Genomic DNA, 20,698 nt, shown 5'->3' with positions numbered 1-20,698 from the left:
TGAAGATAAGTTATCATCTGGCTGTGAAACACAGTATAGTACATGCTGTAGAGTACACAGAAAGAACCAAGTAGACCCATGCTTTACCATTTAATTGAATAGTTACTAATTAGTGATATCACTGACTTCAGATCATTTTAGATTAATTGTTTAGTTATCATTAATGCCATCACAAATGAGTGCTTACTCCTCCCAGTACTATTAAGAACAATACAATGTGGATTTACAACAGAATGTAACATCAAAGGAGCATGCAGGGAATTACGACAAGGAAAGTCTCTGGATATACTTCATATGGTAGCAGGTAATAATATTGGCTGCTGTTTATATTTTAAGCCTGCATCCTTTATCAAGTTGATAAATAGAACTTTCTTACCTCTCTGGCACTGTGGCCCGTAGAAACCATACGGGCACGTACACATATTTGGCCGGACGCAGATTCCTCCATTCAGGCACACAGGATTGCACACAGCTGCATGTGAATGGAAGATAACTCTATGAATCTCTTATAATTTTGAATTTTTTTTAGAGTAGGCACTCTTTTGCTGCTGCACATGTCATTAGAATAAACATTTCTAGTAATACTGTGATAAATTTCTAGACAGTCCTTGCTGGTCAGTTGTACGGCAGCATTTATTCATTGTCGACACAGCGGGAGCGTTTCAGTGGTGTTTCAGCATGGCTTGGGGGATGAAATAAATTATAATTTAATAGTGTATTTCTGATGTCTTTCTTTGATTTGCACAGTACATTTGCTTCCACTCCAGTATCCTCACCAAACACGATCCCAGGGCGGTAAAATGAAGTCGCATTGCACGCAGCCTGGCTAACCTGAAGATGAGACATTAACCGTTTGCTGCTTTGTCTGAGTTCAGCAGAGCATCGTGGCATTTCTGCGAAGCTGGATAGGTATGCACCGCAAACCCTTCGTTTGTTCTGTCTCATTTAAATGCCAGTTCCCACAACATATTGGCTCGTGCATCACGAGCAAAGCAACTGGCTGAGCTCCCATTGCCTCTTTATTTATCTGCTATTACTGTAGATGATATAACAGGCATTCGGAATTAAAAACTGACTTGCATATTTCTATGCAGCAAATACCTGACTGCAGGAAAAAAAAAACAGTATTAGAATTGCAAATTAGTTTAGTTGGAAAGTCACTGTATGAAGAATGAGGAATCTGATAAATTTTTTATTGTAAAGCAGAGTGACACTTTAAAACAGTCTTTTCCTTCTATTCCCTTTGTCTTTCAGTGTCTTACAGAACAGCCCATTAAATAAATTAAATACATTTAAGCCTAAGTAAATTAAGGGCCACTAAGTTGTTTCAGATGAATTAAAGGAGAAATAAAATGTCAATTTGGAAAGAGAAAAAAAGTTAAATTGTAGTTTAGATGAGAGGATTTTCTGACAAAACAGCAATCGCTTATGAACTCAGAATGGACTTAATTCATTGCTAATGGTGAATTTGGATTAGTTGCCTCATTGTCTTAGCTAGTGTACAGATGTCTACACTCTCAGAGTTTATATTTCCATTGGTAAAGTCCCCTAAATATTATTTTTTTTTCTGTATCTGTGTTCATCCAGAGACTCCTCGCACATCAGTCGAGGCAGCAAACTCCAACAGTATTCACACAATACTCTGTGTAGTGCACACAAAACACTGCTGGAGAGGTGAGCCTGAAAGTCTTTCATCTAAGTTATTGGCAGACAAACAAATCCTGCTTCTGTTGCTGTTGCTTGTCATCCCCTTGGAATAATCCTGTTTAAAGCCACCCCAAAATAAATTTGCAGAACTCAAGGAGAGTAATCTCCAGCAGGAAAAAGAGGAGATAATGGGAACCAGAACAGCTAGTGGCAATCCCAGTCATTTACTATGGATCTTAGCTGTCTTAATTTGTGTGTCCTCAATGGGTCTGTCATTTCAACACTTACAGGAAGAGCAATCTCTGGGAGATGGAGGTTAAAATGACATCTCTCACCTTCCAGGAAACGTAATGCAGGCTTGAAGGTGTCTTAGCCATTTAATATTCACTATGGCAGAGGCAGACTACCTTTGTAGCCTTGAGGTCTGACACTGATTAAGGTACTCTTCTTTCTTGCTCCTTTTAAAATTTCGCTATTTTGCGTGCCTTGTCCCAGGCGAGGGCTGTAGCTGCTGTGCCTTTGGAGGAAAAATATGTACTCCAGCTTTTAGTGCTTAGACTCTGAAAGGTCTGAGCCGTATCTTTTCAAAACAGAGTTCGCAACTATGAGTCCTGACTGGAAAGAGGTACCTACTTCCAGTCCTCCCCTTGTCATTTTGTACTGATGAGTGGAGGTGGCTTTTCCCCAAGCACACACACTTCTGTGGGTCCTTTTGTTGGTCCTCTGCGAGTATGAGGGGCAGGCAGGAGGAGTGGTGTGAATTCTGGCAGCAGCAGGAATTTTAACACTGGGAGGTGAATGGTTACGTTCTCCTTGCAAACTGGCTTTTTTTTTTTCTGTCTTGTACAGACATGAGCCATCTTCCAGAATGGCAAAACTGAATCCAAGAACTGGACCACAAAAATCTTAGTAGTCAGCCTCAGTTTCTGGTAGCTTACCTTTCTAGGTTCACTTTTCTTCCTTAAACTATGCGGTATCAGAAGCGCGTGTGTAGTTCCTAACTTAGCACCAGAAGTCACGGTTGCTTGCTTACGTTCTTGTCCTAGCTAGCCTGCTTCTATTCCTGTTACCATAAACTATATTTTTAAGTTCAAATTTGACTGCATACCATTAAAAATCACCAAAAGCCAAACTCTTCTTTCTGCCCCACCATCATACCTTGAGAGAAATGTTTAGAGCTAAAAGTAGTGAAAATTGGAAGCGAGCAGTATCTCCAAAGTCCTGGTGAGAATTATTCTCATTTGCGGCAACTACCTGGTAAGGCTGTAACTTCTGTAATGGTGAATAGCTTTAGTTTTGGTTTTGTGCAGGCTAAGAATAAACTCTAGAATCACACAAATTTAAAAAGCTGTGAAAAGATTGTGTTTGTGGGTTTCCTCTATGCAGCCCTGAGATTTAGATAAACATCTAAACTTCCAAATACTTACATAAACTCAAAGCCTTCCGACGTTTTGCTTTTTACTAGGTCTCCTGTTCTCATGTTTTAATTCTTTAAGCAATTCCCAGTCTGACCACTGACTTGTGGAAACCACATGGATTTCAGGCAGCAAAAGAGATGAGAGACCAGTCATTTCTAACCACTTGCCTGTTTCACAAGAAGGGCTGCTCCATCCATTTCTGCATTTGCACTCGTCCGGTGACACACAGACCCCACCGTTGTGACAGTGTCTGTTACACACCACTGGAAAATAGGTAAAGGATCAAAATCTCTTATCGATAACACCGATACAGACCCTAAAGTTGCTCTATTACAGCAAATAACTAATGGTATTATGTTAAGAGGCAAGCTGAGGGATGAGTCGATCCCTTTCCTTGGTTTTCTTTCTCTATTGAAGTTTTGCATCTAAAATTCTTTGGTTTTTAGGTATTCCAGCTACTCTGGTTCAGGGAAACCTGATATTTAAATAAGCGGTGAGGACTATAATAATGAAACTGCATATGTTTCAGCATTCAGCTAATATAGAAGGGCTTGAGGTTGATTTTTTTTCCCCAGATGTTCTATATATTGAACCTCTTTTGTAACTGTATTGCATGACACCATGAGTCATGACAGGTATGGTTGTCTTTTTGTGTTCTCAAAATTAGTATTACTGTGTTCACTCACACAACCTTGGATTTCATAAATGTTACCGTAAATAACGTGGAGGTTTTTGTTTGTTTGTTTTTCCAGAAGCACTTTTGTGTAGAAAATGTTGATATAGATGTGCATATTTTTACATAGTACAACTATGCTGCTGGTGAATATATGCTCTGAAATAGTTATTATATATTATTTTAATATATTATACTTTGATTTCTTTGCTGTATTCAATCATCATTTTAAGGGCAAATATAGAAAAAATAGAAAGGCTTTTTTGCATCTTATAATTTTCTGCTAATTCAAACATGCAATAAGGAGAAAATGTATGAACAAATTCATACATACATACTTGTTTCACATCGAGGACCAACAAATCCATAAGCACAGGAACATATATTTTGAGATACACAAGTTCCTCCATGCTCACATGGTGGATCACACTGCACTGCAAGAATAAAACATGAAAAAAAAGTACAAATATTACATTCTGTGTGGTTATGAGCACAACACTTGTTGCTACTTTTCCCATACAATTTTATTAATCCAACAAGTAATTTTGCTACTGAGGAAAACACTGCAGGATGAAAGTAGGTATCACGTTAGTAATACAGTACTAACCAATGAGTAGCTATATAATGTCCACAAGGGAATGATTTTAACATAATCATGTTTAATTTCTGAGCATACACATTGTTAAGTATGTGTTTTTGAAGTCTAAGGATGAATTGAGTACAAATGTAGTTAACACTGAAGATCTTCCCCATCCCTCTCTACAAATTTGCGTTGCAGATACTCAGTAAGACTTAACGGCTGTGAGCAGTTACACTAAAGCAGAGATGAAGCGTTTCTTCTGTACAGAAAAGGGTTTGTTCTGGTTTTATTTAGTGAGGGGGGGCTACTGTGGTAGCTTTTGTAAAAAGCTGCTAGAAGTTTTTTCCCCTTTGTTCAGTGGGTGGACCCTCTGCTGGGAACGGCTGAGCCAATTGGTAGCAGAATGTGCCGTGATAACGCCTCTGTGATAACGTATTTAAGAAGGGGAAAAACAGAAAAAAACCAAAGAGATGATGTGAAGAAGCTGAGCGGGGGCAGAGAGAGATTGGCGCGAGCCTTGTGGGCCTTGCAGGCCTCACCCTCTGGCCTCCTGCCAGGCAGCCGACTGGGCCCAACTCGGCCCGGCTGCAAGAAGTGGAGAGGAGATGAGAGGTGAAGAGATCCACTGGGGCAGGTGGGTGCCTGAAGGAGGCTGTGGCCCATGGAGGGCCCGCTGGGGCAGCCGTTCTGGAGGGACTGCACCCCGTGGAAAAGATGACCCATGCCGCAGCAGTTTCAGGAGGGACTGTGGCCCGTGGGAGGGACCCCACGAAGGAGCAGGGGAGGGATGTGACAATGAAGCAGCAGTGTAAAACGACGTGTGATGAACTGACCATAACCCCCATTCCCTCTTCCCCCCTTAAGCAACAATTTAAATGTTTAATAAGTAATGTGAGGTCTGCAGACAAAGTAGCAAGTTAGATAATGATTTCTTGCCCTATTGCAACAGGCAATGTCATTCTGTGGAAAAAGGAGGATGAGCAGGTGTATTGAACGAAGCTGGAAAGTACTGCGGCTCCTGAAAGAGGCCGTTTGCTGAAGACACTTGTTTGCTTTTAAATGATGATTGTTATGAGCCTAATGGCTTTATTGTGCAGGGAGCCTGGAAGGTTTAGCCTCTCAAACCTAACATCTAAGATAGAGACCTGACATCTGACATCATTAACACTTCCATTTGTAGCACTCTAATAAGAGGTAGTTTGGTATGCCAAATACAGGAGAGGATGATAGAAGACCACTGAAGGTAGAAGACAACCACTGACGCTTACTTGAAGAAAGAGAAGTGCTGTGTGCAGGAGCAGAGCAAGGTCAGTGTGTCAGCTGGCTCTTACACCTTCAGGAAAAAAAGCCACCTCACATAACAGAATGAAAAATATCTTTCCTAGTGCTTGGGAAGTGAATATAAAGAAAAATGTTGTGCTTTGGCACACATTACTGGCAGAGTTTTGTCTTTTATAATGGATGTGAAGCTAAGCAAGGTTATTCCAAGGAAAATGCAAAATGAAGCTAAAGAGAACTGAAACAAAGCATCTTTCATTTTAAGTATTGTTACAAGGGAAAAAAAAAACCGTAATGTACCACATTATGTTCTTAAAACTGGAAAATAGACTGTGTAATTGGAAAGCTAAATGAAGGGCAAATACTTGTGGCATCACATAATTTTAAAAAAGTTCTTATGTCGAAAGCCTCCTCACCTCTTGTGATTATCACCAAGCCTTCAGTTAAAGCCACTGCACGTGAACTTTGCATCCAAAAAAGTTGTGAAAGCCACCACACATTTTCCCATTGCAGTTAAAAAGACAAGCTCCAAGAAGGTACCTTTAAATAAACCATCTTGACACAAATAACACTAAAGAAATACGTTTGATACTAGATCTGCTCTTCAGGTGCTTCAGCATTTACATTTCCTATTACCATCTAGTTTTAACTGTGAAATTTTCAATGTTGCGTTAAAATAACTTTAGTGTTTGACATGCCTGAGAACAGAAAACTCGCTAGATATACTTTAGATCCGCACTATGCATGCTGAGAATGTCATTCAGCTAAATTTAGTTTTGATTTGATGGGCTATAAGGTTTAGACATTTGCAATTCAACACGTGTTTAGCTGAAATTTGAAGTGTACATCTGGGAGAAAAAAAGAATAAAAAAAAATTTGACATTATCTGGACAACTAAATTGATTTGATTTAGGCCCATTTAAGCAGTTAATGTTAAACTTTCCCAAAGTTCTTCTAATTTGGCCACTGGTAGCAGCTGTTGGAGCAGGTCTGAGGCTCGAACAGCTCAGGGTCTCATGCTATTAGGGTGAACAGCAGGTAGCAGTCCGTGATGAAATGAAAAAATGAAAGAAAGGGAAAGAAATGGAAGCGGTTTTCAAAGAAATTTGTTATTCCTTTAAAACTGCAGTACTATATTTATAAGCCACCAGTCGCATTTGGGGGCCTATGCTGTATCTCACTGAAATCAACAGCGGGCGTTGGGCTTTGAAAGGAGGCTGCTGACCCATCCGCTGCGCACGCGTCCACGTCTCCGTTCTTCTGGGCTTGAGTAAGCACAAGACTTCCTTACAGAGGAGTTTATTTGCAATTAGAAATTAATGGTAGGTAGAATTAGATAATACTTTCTGCATGGAGACAGGGAAACACAAAGCCTGGGAAAAAAGTACCGCTCTCTTTGAAATACGTGAAATGTGATTGCCTTTCCTGTAGGACAATGGTTGCATAAAGCCTCCAGGTGCCTAAGAGCTATGCCAAGCTCAGTGGCATTCAAGCACATTATGCTTTATTTCAGCCTGTTTTGTGTGTAGCACTTAAAGCAAATGTGTCCATTTGAATAGACCACTTTCCATCTGGCCTTTACACTTTTTGAGATGCGTTTGAACTGTCAGAAAAGAACATGTTTTTTTTCGATATTAAAACATTTAGGTTTTGTGGTGACATTTAATAGTAAAATGTTTAAAAGTATTCTATTACTGGTAAATAGCAAAAGATAAAAACTCAATACTGGCTGCAATGTGAGAGCGAGAGTAATATTCACCTAGAAGACATTTCCCTCCATAATAGAAATATACTGTTTGTGTCAAAATCTTTTCCAAAACTTCTATCTTTCATCTTCTGGAATGAATATTTTTTCCATAAACATTTGCTAAATTATACAAAGGTATTGCAGTGTTTTTGTACTAAGCGGGTTTGGATGGTATAAAATAGCAGTAAAGAGGAAAACATTGCTGCAAATGGTCAATCTTGCTGTCAAATGTACGTATGTTTATGTTTATAATTTAAAATCTGGAGGTGAAAATGGAGAAGGCCATTATTGTTTTCTTTGAAAAGGCTTTTTGGGAAATATCCTGAAAGTTATTTTTTTCCATTAAAATGAGATGATGCACTTTTTATAAGTTTCTCTATGATAACTTTGGGGGTACTCAGGAATACCAGATGCTGTGTAGTTTCCTCTGTTTTTGATAACCTAATCAGCAAATGGCTTCCAGGACAGGGTTATTGCTGAACATCTCAACAGCGAGTAAACTTGTGCCGTCTGGCACGTGAGGTCCTGGGCGTGTACAGCTCAGAGGTGTGAGAGCATTACCTGCAGTTCCATTTAAAAATTTGGAAATTCACTGGAAGGAGCGCAGTCTACCTTGTTTTATGCAATAATTGTACATTATTTATTTTCTTTCAAAGATACATTAGTCTAATTTCATAAATGTACAGATGAAGTTTGAATATGTGCAGCACAAGGGAGGGGAAAAAAGGGAAAATAAAGTTGTGTTGCAGGCTAGCCAGGTTATTGGTTTTCCTTTTGAACAGGTATGGATTAAAGCCTGGAAAGGAAATAAAGAATAGGGTTAAAGCATGTATTAGTGCAATTAAAATAACTCATATGCATATTTAAGTAGTCCAGCACTCCAGAGCCCAGTTATGAAATAAATACTCATCATAGCAAATAGAAAATTAATAAGATTAACCTGGCTGAATAAATTTGGAATACAAATGCAGACAACGGTTCTGGTTAGGTTGTACTAATGGATTTTGTTTTGTGAAATGTCAGCTGAGGGCTCATCTGCAGTCAAAAAAGGCAAATAAAGTGTTAGGAATTGTTAAGAAATGAGCAGAGCACAATATGCCAGACTTTATTATGGTCTGTATCCATGGTGAGCTGCATCTTAAATACTGTGTTCAGGTCTGATCCTCCAGCTCAGAAAGATATAGTAAAAGTGGAAAAGATGCAGAAAGAGGTGACAGGGATAACCAAAGTTATAGAAGAGCTTTTGCACGAAGAGCAAGTGGATAGGTTAGGTCTTTGGGAAAGACATGACTTGGAGGGACAGGATGGAAAACTGTAAAATCAGCCATGGCTTGGAAGGGTTGAACAGGGTACCACTGTTCAAAGGCATCGCCTTTGAAGCACATGTTCCATAACTTGCTGAGAGACTGTTCTGGACAGTATCCCTATATCTTTCCCATGTACTGCCAGACATCTGCTGTTGGTAGCCGTTGGAAACACAGGAATGACTTTTTGTCTGATATGGTAGAGCTTTTTGGGTGTAAAAATGTCAGAACTGATGAATATCAGGTACCTGATTTTTTTTTTTTTTTTGCCTTGTTTGATCCAGCTGAGGTTGTTCATCCTGAGGTTATAATACTTTCCCAACTACTCCATCTTTCCTGTTATTTTGAAAATTATTTGGTTTGAACAGTGCTTTTGTCATGTCAAGGCAATGCTGTGTTTTTAACTATTGAGCAGAAAGCATGACTACTACTGGTCTAGACTTCCCCTTCCCTTAGAAAATACTGTGCAAAGCCTACAAAATATCCCAGAGTTTTACTGACTTAACATTTTTAAGAAAATGTTTCTAAAGTATCATGACTTTATCTTCTATAGGAATTCTGAGGAATTTTTATGACTACTGAAAAGCTAGGAAGACACTAATCCTTGACTGTCACCTAATCCAAAGTAGTTTTAAATAATTTTCTGTGTTCTATGGAACTGAGTCTTTGACTTTTTAATCATAACCAGACTCTCCTTATCGAATGAACTTGGGGTTAGAGAAATAAAAACAAGGATGACCAGAAATTTGGCTTAAATTCTTATCTTTCTTCAGTCTTTAGGTCTAGGTCTCTCAGAAAGAATCACAACAAAGATGCCCAGAGCAGATTTTTTTTTTTGTTAACTTCAACCCTGTTATCAAATGAAAAGGATGTGTTCCACCTCAGGGCACCCTAAGGAGCTCAAGGACCACAGCTGCTCTCAGACAGTGCCATGTGCACAGACCCTGGTGAACAAACTGAGCCCAGGGAAAAGACAGCATTTGTTCTCTTGTCCAGTGGATACAGCGTCTTTGGAAGCACAGGCTTCTGTCCCTGTTGTAGAGGGGGAAGCAGAGGCAGGATGATGAGTAAGTGCTCTGAGGTGACTAACAACACTAACAAATATTTCAGAGCATTTGTGCAGGAAGGGGAAAGAGAACTACAAGCTGAGAACCTGGCCAGCTGTAGGAAGGAGCATGGGAGTGATGAGTAGAGCCTTAAGGAACAACTTCCTCTCACCTCATCTGCAGAGTAAGTAGCCGCTGCCAGAAGTAAAAGAATTAAGAGTCTGTAATGTTCACTATGCCAAAGCAAGATGGGCGAAAGCAAAGTCCTATTTTTTACAGATGACAAAGTTGTTAGTAGTGAAGGGAGTGATCTAAATGGAAATTGCTAAGAGCATCTGAATATATCTCAGTTTAGATGCCTGAGTATAAGCCAAACACACTGGCATCTAGCTGTATCCTTCCAAAAGAAGGTAGGAGGTGATGATTCCCAGAAGTCTCTTCCATCCTGGACTCCTGTGAGTCTGTGATTCCCAAAGCAGGAAGACAGAGTAGAGGGAGAGGACTTCCAACTGAATCATAACAGGGAGACTGAGGGGTTTGTCCAAAAGGATAAGAATATTACAGATGTAAAATGTGGTATGATTTACTTTAGAAGAGTAATTTTACAGGGTGCTGCTAATTTTTTCTCTACCTGTCCTCCAAGCCTGATTTTGAATCTGCACAACTGGGAAAAAAATTAACATTCTGTCACAAGATAAATACCACACAGTAATGTATTTGTTATCTTAGAGTATTTGCAGACACTTTTATTAAACAAAGGTCACATCCCTTCAAACTCCACAGGTATTAAAACTTGCTACCGATTGGTTGTTTCTTTTATCTTGGTGGATTTTGATATCAAATAGGATGGTGACAACTATCAATAGTGGCTGAGTCTGTCGACATTTTTGCTTGCTTGGCACAGATGTTGTGTCAAAGCCTGAAGATTTCATGAATGTTGGTCTTTGATCACTTCCTCAGTTTTTCTGCCTCCTGTTCTTAGAGGGTACTACTGTTTCGAGGGAAGCCGGTACAATTGCGCCTGCATTTTAAGGTGCTGATAGTTGAGGTTATGACAGGCCTTAATCCAAGGAATTATCCTCATCTTTCAATTTCATCTGTCATGATGAATCAGCTGCATCTGACATTGGAAGAGACATCAATGGCTGGAGGTACAATGGGTGCTCTTCACACTCCTGGCCACGCTCCAGGGTGCTGCTCGCAGGTGCATGGAGGGGCTTGGGATGGAGCAGACAGGCTTATTATTGAGTCAGGTGACACGATCGGTGACAAGAGACAAATAAGGGATGTTTGTGTATCGTATCATCAAGCCCTGACACAGAGAATGATGTTGGTAATAAAGTATTTCGTCCTAAGGACTCTCCAGAGAGATTTTCAGTAATACCAGTAATTGAAGAAAACATCTCGTCTTGTGAGACAGTAAAAGGCAGCAGTAGATTTATGGTTTAAGGACTATACTGATGGGCATGATAAATATCCACAAAGCAGCCGTATGCCCATATTTGTAAATATTCATCTGTACACGGGCCTGGTCTTTGAGGGGAGACCATTCTGTGGTCAAACTCACTTTGGGTTTCCCAGTACTAGGAGCTACTTGGTACTCTTCCAGCTCCAGGTATAAAACAGAGGTCAAAGACATGGCCTTTTGTGCCAAGTCACCTTACGTCCTTTAGAAGGAGCATTTCAGAAATGTGCAAACAGGCAAAAATTATAGCACCCAAGATTATAGTAACCTTTTCTTGCACATTTTGTAATATATCTCCAGCACTGCTCTGAGCTCAGAGGGCTGCAGAGTCTTTGCAGAGGGCTTTACACCCCTCCAAAGCCTTGCTTAGAGCAAGGAGACCCTGCAAGGTCCTCCGCAGAGCGTCACGGCTGAGCCCCCGCTACGCCTGTCTGCTCGGTGCACAGAGCATGAGAATCCATGTGTGAAAGAGAATGAAATAGATGATGCAAATACTTTTGCTTTGTGTAGTGAAAGGCCAATTAAGATATCAACTTATCAGAGGGATTTCAACAAAAGGTGCAATTAATGATAGCTAAGTCAGGGAATTCATTGTTTTAGCAATGTGTGTGAGACTATTGTTTTATGGAGGTATTCTAAGCTGTCTAATAAATAACTCAATATATTGTGAAAACTCTTCTGGTACTATATGTTTCAGATGACAACTTCAGTTTTGTGTTTAAGATATTAGACAGATATTTTAAAAAAAATTAAGGTAGTAGAACAGTTAGTTTTTCCTATAATATGTATTTTATAGAGAAACAGAGTCAATTTTACTCTTTCCCACAGAAGTTTTATATATTTTCAAGTGTAATGACTTCAGTAGAAGGAATCTGGCCTTAAGCAAGGGTAAGCAAGATCACAATCTGTCCCTGGTTTCAGTAGATTAGATATCATCAAATAAATGTGTAATTTTTGTAAGCAGGAAGAGCTTTTTTAAAGTTATAGAATGTTTGTCTACTATTTCGAAATATAATTGGCTTTGAAAACCAGAATGCTCCCAGCTAGAAAAATCTCCAAATTTATAATCAAAATTAATTTTCACTTTGGCAAGTTATTAGATTTGAAGTTATAAAAGAATTTGAAATAGGATTTTCCTCCTTACCTTCACATGTAATTCCATCACCGCTGAAGCCAGTGGGACAAGGCCCACATTTAAATCCTCCATCTTCAGCCGGCTCACACAGCACACCAGTAAAGCATGGCGTATTAGCACAAATGACTTTCTGATGCGTCCCACTGCTGGTTTTTGGCAGTTCCACATGATCCATTGTTGTGTTGTACACCTTTCTGGCTGCTGTGGTCTGTGCTGGAAGCCTTGCTTGGGGAGCAGATCCTGGGGGGACGCTGGCATTCCGGAGAGCACTATCAAGGGAAGAACCTACTAAATGGAAAGGGGAGGATGCCAGAGGAGATGCTCTCTGCTGCTCTGTTGGGAAATCTTGGGATGGTTTAGTCTTCAAGCCTGCGACTCGACTGGGCCACTTCCCAGGAGAATAGTCGTGCTTGGAACGCGTTTGCTGGACAGCATGCGGCCTTGCAAAAGATGAACTTGCGTTTGTGTTGCGATGAGAAGGAACCGTCTGTGTTGTACCTGGTTTGTGTTGCTTAAAACGGAGAGGGGCATGAGTTGTCACACTGAGAGTTGTGGCTCTAGGGTCTGGCTCCTCAGGTAGAGGGAAAGTGTGTGTATCACTTCTTTTTTCAAGAGAAGATGGTTTCTCAGGTGCTGTGGACTCTGTATCAGTTTTTTTTTCTGAAGATGTCTGAGCTTGGGAAGTCTTCCTTTTCATTGTAAGGGATGGAGTGTTAATGGCTGTGGGATTTCTTTCCAAAAAGTATGTAGTTTTTTGTCTTGGAATTTGTGTTTGGGAATGAAGGGAATATACGTTTCTTGATGTCTTTAAAGTGTTTTCCTGGTGAGAGCTTCTAGCATCTTCGATATTTCTTTTAGAAAAATCCACATGGCTTTGGGAAGATCTTGAAACTAGGGCAGAAGGAAGACATATATTAGCCAAATTTGCTGGTCTAGAGTTTAAAGGAACCACAGTGAACATTTAGCTTACTAATATACAACAGAACATCAATTCTAGAAGTGAAAGAGTTAATCTATCATATATGAGAGGGTACGTTTATGCTGGTTGGCATAGAAGTGACGTGGTGTTATCTGCTATGAGTAACACCAGCACTGGGTGCACAGGGAACTGCAATACCAAAACTTACAGGGTGGCTGTTCATGAACTAGATGAAATATATTTCTGCTGGCCTAACACTGAGCCTAAGGTAGTAAGTCTCAGTGAAGGTCAGGCATTATTTTTTGAGATGCAGCACTGGACTTGCAGGGGTTAAAGAGCACTTGCCATGCTGGTTTGCTAATTTTGGCTTCTACTCTCCATGAGGTTTTGGCACTGTGCATCTTTCTTGTGGTGCGCCCTACAGTTCTCGACCACCTGAGCTAATATTTGTTTCTTATTAACTGTCCGTATTGCTATAGTGTGCGGGGAAATGTTCTGTTAGACCGTACATAACACAGGGACTTTGCCTTCAAGCTCTTGCAGTCTAGGAGTAAGACGAGATGTTGCAATTTGGGATGGATAGATATTGGAGATGAAAAAATAAACAATGTTAAGAGGGTCCTTGGCAAGACCATGTCCTGGAGAGACTCTAGTCCCATCACATCAGTGTATAACCATGTAATGCTTTGGTAGTCCTCATGACAAAGGAAAGTTTTAGGAAAGCATTTAAAGGAGACAAATGGAAAAGCTTTGTTAATGCTGTGTACAGCTCCCTCCAGACGTGAGGGGCAGCATGTAAGAGAGCCTGCTGTTCTGTAACTGTCATCCACTTGTTACAAAGCCAGCCACCTTTTCAGTCGTGTAAGGAGGGATGATAGATGGGGAGAGGGTAGTCTGTGAAGGGCCTTGAAAGTGGAGACGAGTAGTTTGAATCAATACTTTCAGGAAGATTAATGGCCATCTGCTGACCCTAATGAATGGAAGAGGCTATTTTTAACCGGTTCTGGCATACTCACTCCATAGGAAACAGAATATATTGGATCCTGAACAAAAAACCTCACTTGGTTCTAGAGTTAACCCCATGCGGGATGTACGTGTTCCTTTTACAGATAAATATTAATCACTTTCCTAAAACTCCTATTGATGCAGAAATTAGCAAGGAAAGAGATTAAGATGCTTGGCAAAGGTCAATGTGAAAGTTAGAGTGTTGACTAGATCGAAGCAAATCCTGGCATCCAAAGCTGTGTTTATTTGGCTGATAAACACTGTCATTCTACTAAGGGCTGATGAGTTTTTATTGCCTTGAAACATAATGTTTTGGAATTTTACAATGGTACTGGATCGAGCTATGGACATCAGTAGGTAAATATATGGTATTTAGTAGAGTAGTAGGTAAATACATGGATTTTACTGTCCAGAGTAAGGCTGATGAATGATGAGGTACGCAGAATGGAAGAAAATAGATGGTGAAGCAGGGAGAACATCAGCAAAAAGAGCATGAGAGGATAGGAGAAGTCAAAGGTTTTTTAAAAGTGAGTGAGAGAAAGGTGAAAGAAATATCCCGATATAAAATTATGAGTAATAGATGATCATTACTGCCTTTAGAAAATTTGATTCAGAGAATCGAACAGCAATAACAGGGAAGGGCTGAATGACCTTTCTGACAAATTTCCAAAATGAGGCCTGATTATAACTTTGAGGTCTTTCCACCGTGTCGTAATTAAATGGGTTTTTCTCCTGACTAAATTTTTTTTTTGTAACTAGTAAGGAGATCAGACTGACTACCTAAGAAAGAGAAATCTTTTATTTCTTTATCAGATGAGATAGGTAATATACCCATGCTGCAAATAAGCTTCAGCCTTTCCTGTAAGGGAGAGGATATTGTTGGAGTGTATCTATGATAATGCAATTTTTACCTCTCAAATTATACCACCAGTGAAGAGTAGTGATACATTTTGGTTGGTTATTCTTTATTATATGTGTTGATCAAGGTCCCTCCTCCACTCTGTAAAGGCCACCAAACTTTGTAAGATGTTGGCATCGTTCAAATGCAGTGACTAGACTGTCCTCTCAGCTTTCATTATTTTCAATTTTCACCTGTAGTGATACTGTGCAATTTGGTTAGGAATAGAATATGATAATTTTTTTCTGGAATACCTGAAAATTTGTTTCTGCAGTCTTCCAGATATCTAAATAAGCTAAAACAAAGAAGTATACCAAAAGATTGCCGACTCAGTTGTCTGTAGTCAGCAGCTTTCTCAAATCCTGTATTACTTCAATTTATTTTCCTTGCAGTCGATCAATATCTTAAAATGCATAACCCATTATCAATGCAGAAGCGTGATTGCGTGAATCTGGTTTTCTCTGTGATGCCACTGTATGATTACAGATTGGACCAGATGAAAATAACAAAAAAATGACAAGGCAAAGTGCTCAAGGTTATATGATTGTACAAAAATACATTTTCACTACCTGTCAGTATTTCTGCCTGTACTAATGGGGAAATGTGCAGCAGTGGAACAACTGAGTTTATTTTTCACAGAGGCGAATAAGAGACCAAGAACCTGCTGCTTTTCTCCAGCTGTGCATGCCAGGAACTCCATTCATATTGATGGCGTTACACCACTCTAAGCACAGCTTAAAGCTGGGATGGATCAGGCCCCAGGAAGACAGATTCCTCTGTTGTCTCCCTATCTGAGAAAGATTAGAACAAGGGTGACAGAGGGCAAATTTCCGATACAGCAGTTTAACATCCCTCATCCAACTCAACACCAGGATATTTTCCATCTATGTGGTTAAGGAGTTCCCCTTCATGAGAACGCCCCAAGCCTTCAGTTCCCCTGGCATTTCAGACATTTTATGCTGCTTGCACTAAGCTCATGAAACAGAGTCTGGTTCATGCTTCTCAATGCCACCATGGTGTTGTTAAGGCACAGCAAATTCTGATTTCTTCTCTCACTTGAATTGCATTTTCTAGTAAGCTACTAGATATCTGTAGTTGAAGAGCATCATGTTCATTCTGAAGGTAATAAAATGACTATATAAGCTAGTGAAAACAGTAGTTCACAGAAAAGATACTCGACAGTGTCTTAAACCCAGGGTGAGATATCAACACTCTGAAACATAGAAAAGAAATCTAATATATTTTCTCTCTTCTGAGTTTCTGGTTATTCTTTTGAATTTACAAGCTTTCAGAAAAGGTCACATCCAGACTTGAATTTAGAGAAATCACATCCCCGTCTAACTCAAATAATTTCTGTCCCCAGAGAAGCAGCACACGTGTCATACTCTGCCTGGGACAGGCTGGACCAGGTTGGTTACCATATTCCTCTGAGCTGTTTGCTCAAGTCTTTGCTGGTCTCAGACTTACACACCTCCATGCCTTTCTTCCCAAGCCATGTGCCTTGGAGATAGCCCCATCCTGACCTACAACTAGCAGCTGACACCTCAAAAACTTGCTTAAGCTTCTTGTAGACATGAGTATTTATTATCTTGTTGCCGTGACTCTCTTTGCAGCTATTAGAATTTGAAACTTACATTTGGGTTTTTTTTTTAATGTAAGTGTAACTTTTTAATGTAGTCATAGAATCATAGAATAGAATCAGTAATAGTAATGACATCTGGGAGACACTATAAGCATGACCACGTAATCTCAAGTGCTGCTCTCTCCTTTAATCTAATAAAACACCTCAAACCAGTCTGCTCTTCTGGTGGAGACTGGCACCTTCTCCTTAGCAAGATCATCTGGCTGTGGTCTCTTCTGCCTGTCATTTGAGAGGATTATGGGCACCTTTAATTCAGATCAGGTTACAACTATTTCAGAATTCTGTGAATGATTTAAGAATTCATCTCATTATTAACACAATTCAATAAATTTACAATTTGTGTAGTTTTAGAGCTATTAACATTTAGTAGTACATGCTGTGTAGCACATTTCTCATTCAGAAGAATGTCGACAGAGAAATGCTCTTCTGACATATTACGCTGTGTGGGTCATCATTTAAAATTTGAAACATCTACCAGCACATAAATCTTATTTAAAATGTCAAGAGAGAATAGAAAAATTACAGTGGTCTAAGAAGTTGTGTTACCAGAGTATTAAGGATCGTCCCATTTCTCTCTCTACTTTTCCACATTACTATTTTTTTCTGTATTTACTAGATGAGAAAGGGGAAATGGAGCAGCTGTCAATAGGAAACTCTAGGGAAATTCTGGTTTTCCATCAATCCTTAATCTGCCCTTTTATTTGATTAAGTTCTGGCATAACTTTCTTCTCTAGTCAGAGTGTGTTTAATTCCTAAATGTTCTGTTTAGCCATCCAAGTATATCCTAATGTCTTCCCTCTCCCAAATATTCAGAAACATAGCTTTGATTCTCCCTTCCTTCCTCTTAAGCATCCAGAATTTCCCCACATTCAGATGCTGGTCGAACTTCCCGGTCATCAGTGTCCCTTCTCTTACGATCACAAGCAGTAACTCCCAGAATAAATTCCTCAGCTCCTTGAAGTGAGGTTCAGCTTCGACTTCCCAAGTTTTACAAAGGCTGTACTTCCAGGATGTTTTTTTTTTTGTAGAAATAAAAGCATTTTAAAGACTCATTGAGATTGGGATATTATTATAAACTTAGATAGGAGCTTAAGTTTAGTGCTTATGATCCTTTACTTATTTTTTTAGGTTAAAAATTAAAATGTCAAATTTGTTGTAAAAGAATTTAGGAACACACAGCACACTGGAAAAGGGAAAAGTTAATCCCCACTTTTAAAAATGTGGAAATAGAGGAAATGAGTAATAACTTTCATGCAAGAGGTGCCCAGATCTGGAATTCCCAAATCAGAAATGATGTGAAGCTGCACGCGAGCCACTGGCTGCGCAGAGGCAGATGGAATGAACCAGCCGGGCTCTTTAATTTGTGCTGGGCTAACAGAGCCAGACAGCGTGTGGACCTAGCGAGCCTTACATCCAGACAGCCCAGCACGCGAGCAAAGCAGCAGCGCGACTCCGCATCCGTCTGCATAGGAGCATTCGGCCGGTAAAATCTGTACTCTCAAAGTACCACTGCTGTGATGGGTAAATTTACACACTCACTGCTTTAAGGATAAAATTAAAAGGTGAACATCTAGTTCACTGTCCCTGAGCTGTGTTTCAGCCTGATAGAAAATGAGATTGTGTTGCTGGTGTTGCTACCTGGTGAGCAATTTTCTTCCCCTTCACCTACCAAAATCGTGAGCAATGGGGAATGTTCTATGGCGCCTGCATCACCCAGCCACTTCTGATTGTAACTACGCTTCTGCTTCAGACTCTTTTGTTTGTCAAATGTGGCTGCAGCTGCACATATTCAAATCTGTAACGCCATTCATAATTTGCAACGCAGATTTGTTTTGTGTGTATTAAACACATAATCATTCTGCTCTATCACAATGCTTTTTGTGGAGGAGGAGATCTGGGAATTTCAGTCAGTTCACCCACTAAACTTTGTTTACGAATCTCCCTGTATTAAGAGTAAATAATTCCCACAAAAGAAATGACGTTCAGAATCTGCCTTCAAGGAGGTCCGTTTCCCGTTCTGGGGTATTGAAATCCTCTGTGAGTATGTGAGAAAATATTATCTCAGGAAGAGATAACGTATTTATTTGCTTATGTCACTTTAAAGGCCTTTTGTATTTGCCTGCATCAATGTATACTTCATTTGCCTCTAGGTTTTCAGAGCAATATAATTGACATCTTTAATTGATGTATTCAAACAAAATGTGGGTTCTGAGATGCTCAGTCAGGAAGCAACAACTTAATGAACACAGAAATGACATTACCAGCTACAGCTACATGTCAGAGAACATCAGACGTATCTAAGAGACGTCAAGGAATACATAAAATTAAAGATAATCTCTTTCACACTCTTCAAATACCAAAACAATGCCTCAGAAATATTTTGCTTAGGAGTAGCCCTTTCCTTATATGAAATATTTTTATATTCTACTGAAAACCAAGTCTTTTTAAAGATTAAGAGAAACAACATCCTTAAGGAGTTGAGGCACTAATACTGCCTTAGTTTATATTAATTTAAGCCAGATTTCTCCATAGACTTGAAATGATCGGCTCCTTTATAGGTGTTCTGAGTAGGTTATAGTAGTATCAGTCTGTAAGCTGGATTTCTAGAATGACACTCAGTCCGAAAGTAATAAACCAGTTTTAAATATGAAACTTATCCTAATACACGGCACTTCCACATAATATATGTGTATCGGCATTCCAAGGAGGTATCCATCAGCTTTCGGTTAGTGCAGTTCTTGGAACAAGGGATCATACGCAGGCAAAATGCAGGAATGGTGCAAGAAGGTGATGAACACAACAATAACTGTACAGAAAAATGAGCCTTTGAGGAAAAAAATGCACTTTGTGCACTGCCTTTGCAGACTCTGTTTGTTGTTTTTTTTTAGCTTTTGTATTGTTTTCTGTAAGTTTTCAGTAGAAATTTTAATATCAGGGTCACCAGAGACAGTATTTTTAAAAATGATAGAAGAATTTTACTGATTGCAAAGAAATAAGCACAGTCCCCAAACAGGGGTTTTTTTTCTCCCTTTATCAATATTTTTCTTTATCAGTATCTTTTTTTTTGGATTGTCTTTGGAGATTTATAAACCAGCTATGTCTTTACAAACAAACAACATTTTCTCAAATACCTCTCCTACCTCCCAGTGTATTTCAAGGTTTATTTGAAAAGTTCTCTCCTGGGGTGTGAAAAACTCAACACATTTGATGCGCTCTCACCCCTTGCACAGGAGCCTTGCTTCTCTGGCTCCTTTGTTGCTAGATCTCTTTCTGTGCTCTTTATGTTCCTTGGGTCGAACCCATTCTCTGCTGCAGTTTTTAGAAGTGCTCTTCCTGTCCTTTTCTCTGAATATCCAGCTAACAAAACAGGAAGCAAAAAAGAAGTATAGTTGTGTTTCAAAACACCATGGATCACCCACTTAACTCCCTCATAACTGTTTTATTGTCCTTTCTTTCCCTATCTCTCGTCCATCTTTCAGGTCTGAACTTTTACCTCTCTTCTTTGTGTTCTACCTTCTCCAATTATTTGAGTCTGCAACTCAGTGATTATTTCAGCATCTACAAAGACGGTGTTAAGACAGAGTTCACAAAACTAAATTATATTTTCCATTCAGGAATTGGTGGTATATTTTACTTTTTCTCGGCACTGCGAGAGATGGAAAAATTAATAAAAACTGTTTTCTTATCTGATGATGCCTCGTGGGCCTTCAGACTCTCTCATTGCTTGAACAGGTTGATAGATGTACACAAAATAGGCTAAATCAAGATGGATCCTCTCTGAAGCATTCCTGTCTAATTCTCTGAAACATTGATGTAGAATCCTTTAGAACTGTAATAACAGATTATAAAGAAAGTTCATAACATTTCTTCAAAAGAAAATCCATAATATTTCCTCAAAGAAGAAGTAGCTTAAATTTGAATATTTTACTGAAATTCTCCTT

General features: G+C 39.4%; 1 protein-coding gene across 3 annotated transcripts in view; it reads right to left on the bottom strand.

Moving 5' to 3' along the window:
- Nucleotides 1-20,698, bottom strand: part of LOC104484339 (von Willebrand factor D and EGF domain-containing protein) — a 186,239-nt gene that overhangs the window by 34,050 nt on the left and 131,491 nt on the right. For all 3 annotated transcript variants that reach the window (XM_086751479.1, XM_086751480.1, XM_086751481.1), the window contains exons 21-24: nt 12,303-13,184; nt 4,077-4,172; nt 3,233-3,328; nt 377-472 (exon numbers count right to left, since the gene is read on the bottom strand). In XM_086751479.1, coding sequence (XP_086607605.1) covers nt 377-472; nt 3,233-3,328; nt 4,077-4,172; nt 12,303-13,184 — 1,170 coding nt within the window. The remainder of the gene's footprint in view (nt 1-376; nt 473-3,232; nt 3,329-4,076; nt 4,173-12,302; nt 13,185-20,698) is intronic.

The sequence above is a fragment of the Chlamydotis macqueenii genome, chromosome 6 (genome assembly GCF_036417535.1).
Source record: "Chlamydotis macqueenii isolate bChlMac1 chromosome 6, bChlMac1.mat, whole genome shotgun sequence".
Classification (NCBI taxonomy): Eukaryota; Metazoa; Chordata; class Aves; order Otidiformes; family Otididae; genus Chlamydotis; species Chlamydotis macqueenii.
This window is presented reverse-complemented; position numbering and strand designations above follow the sequence as displayed.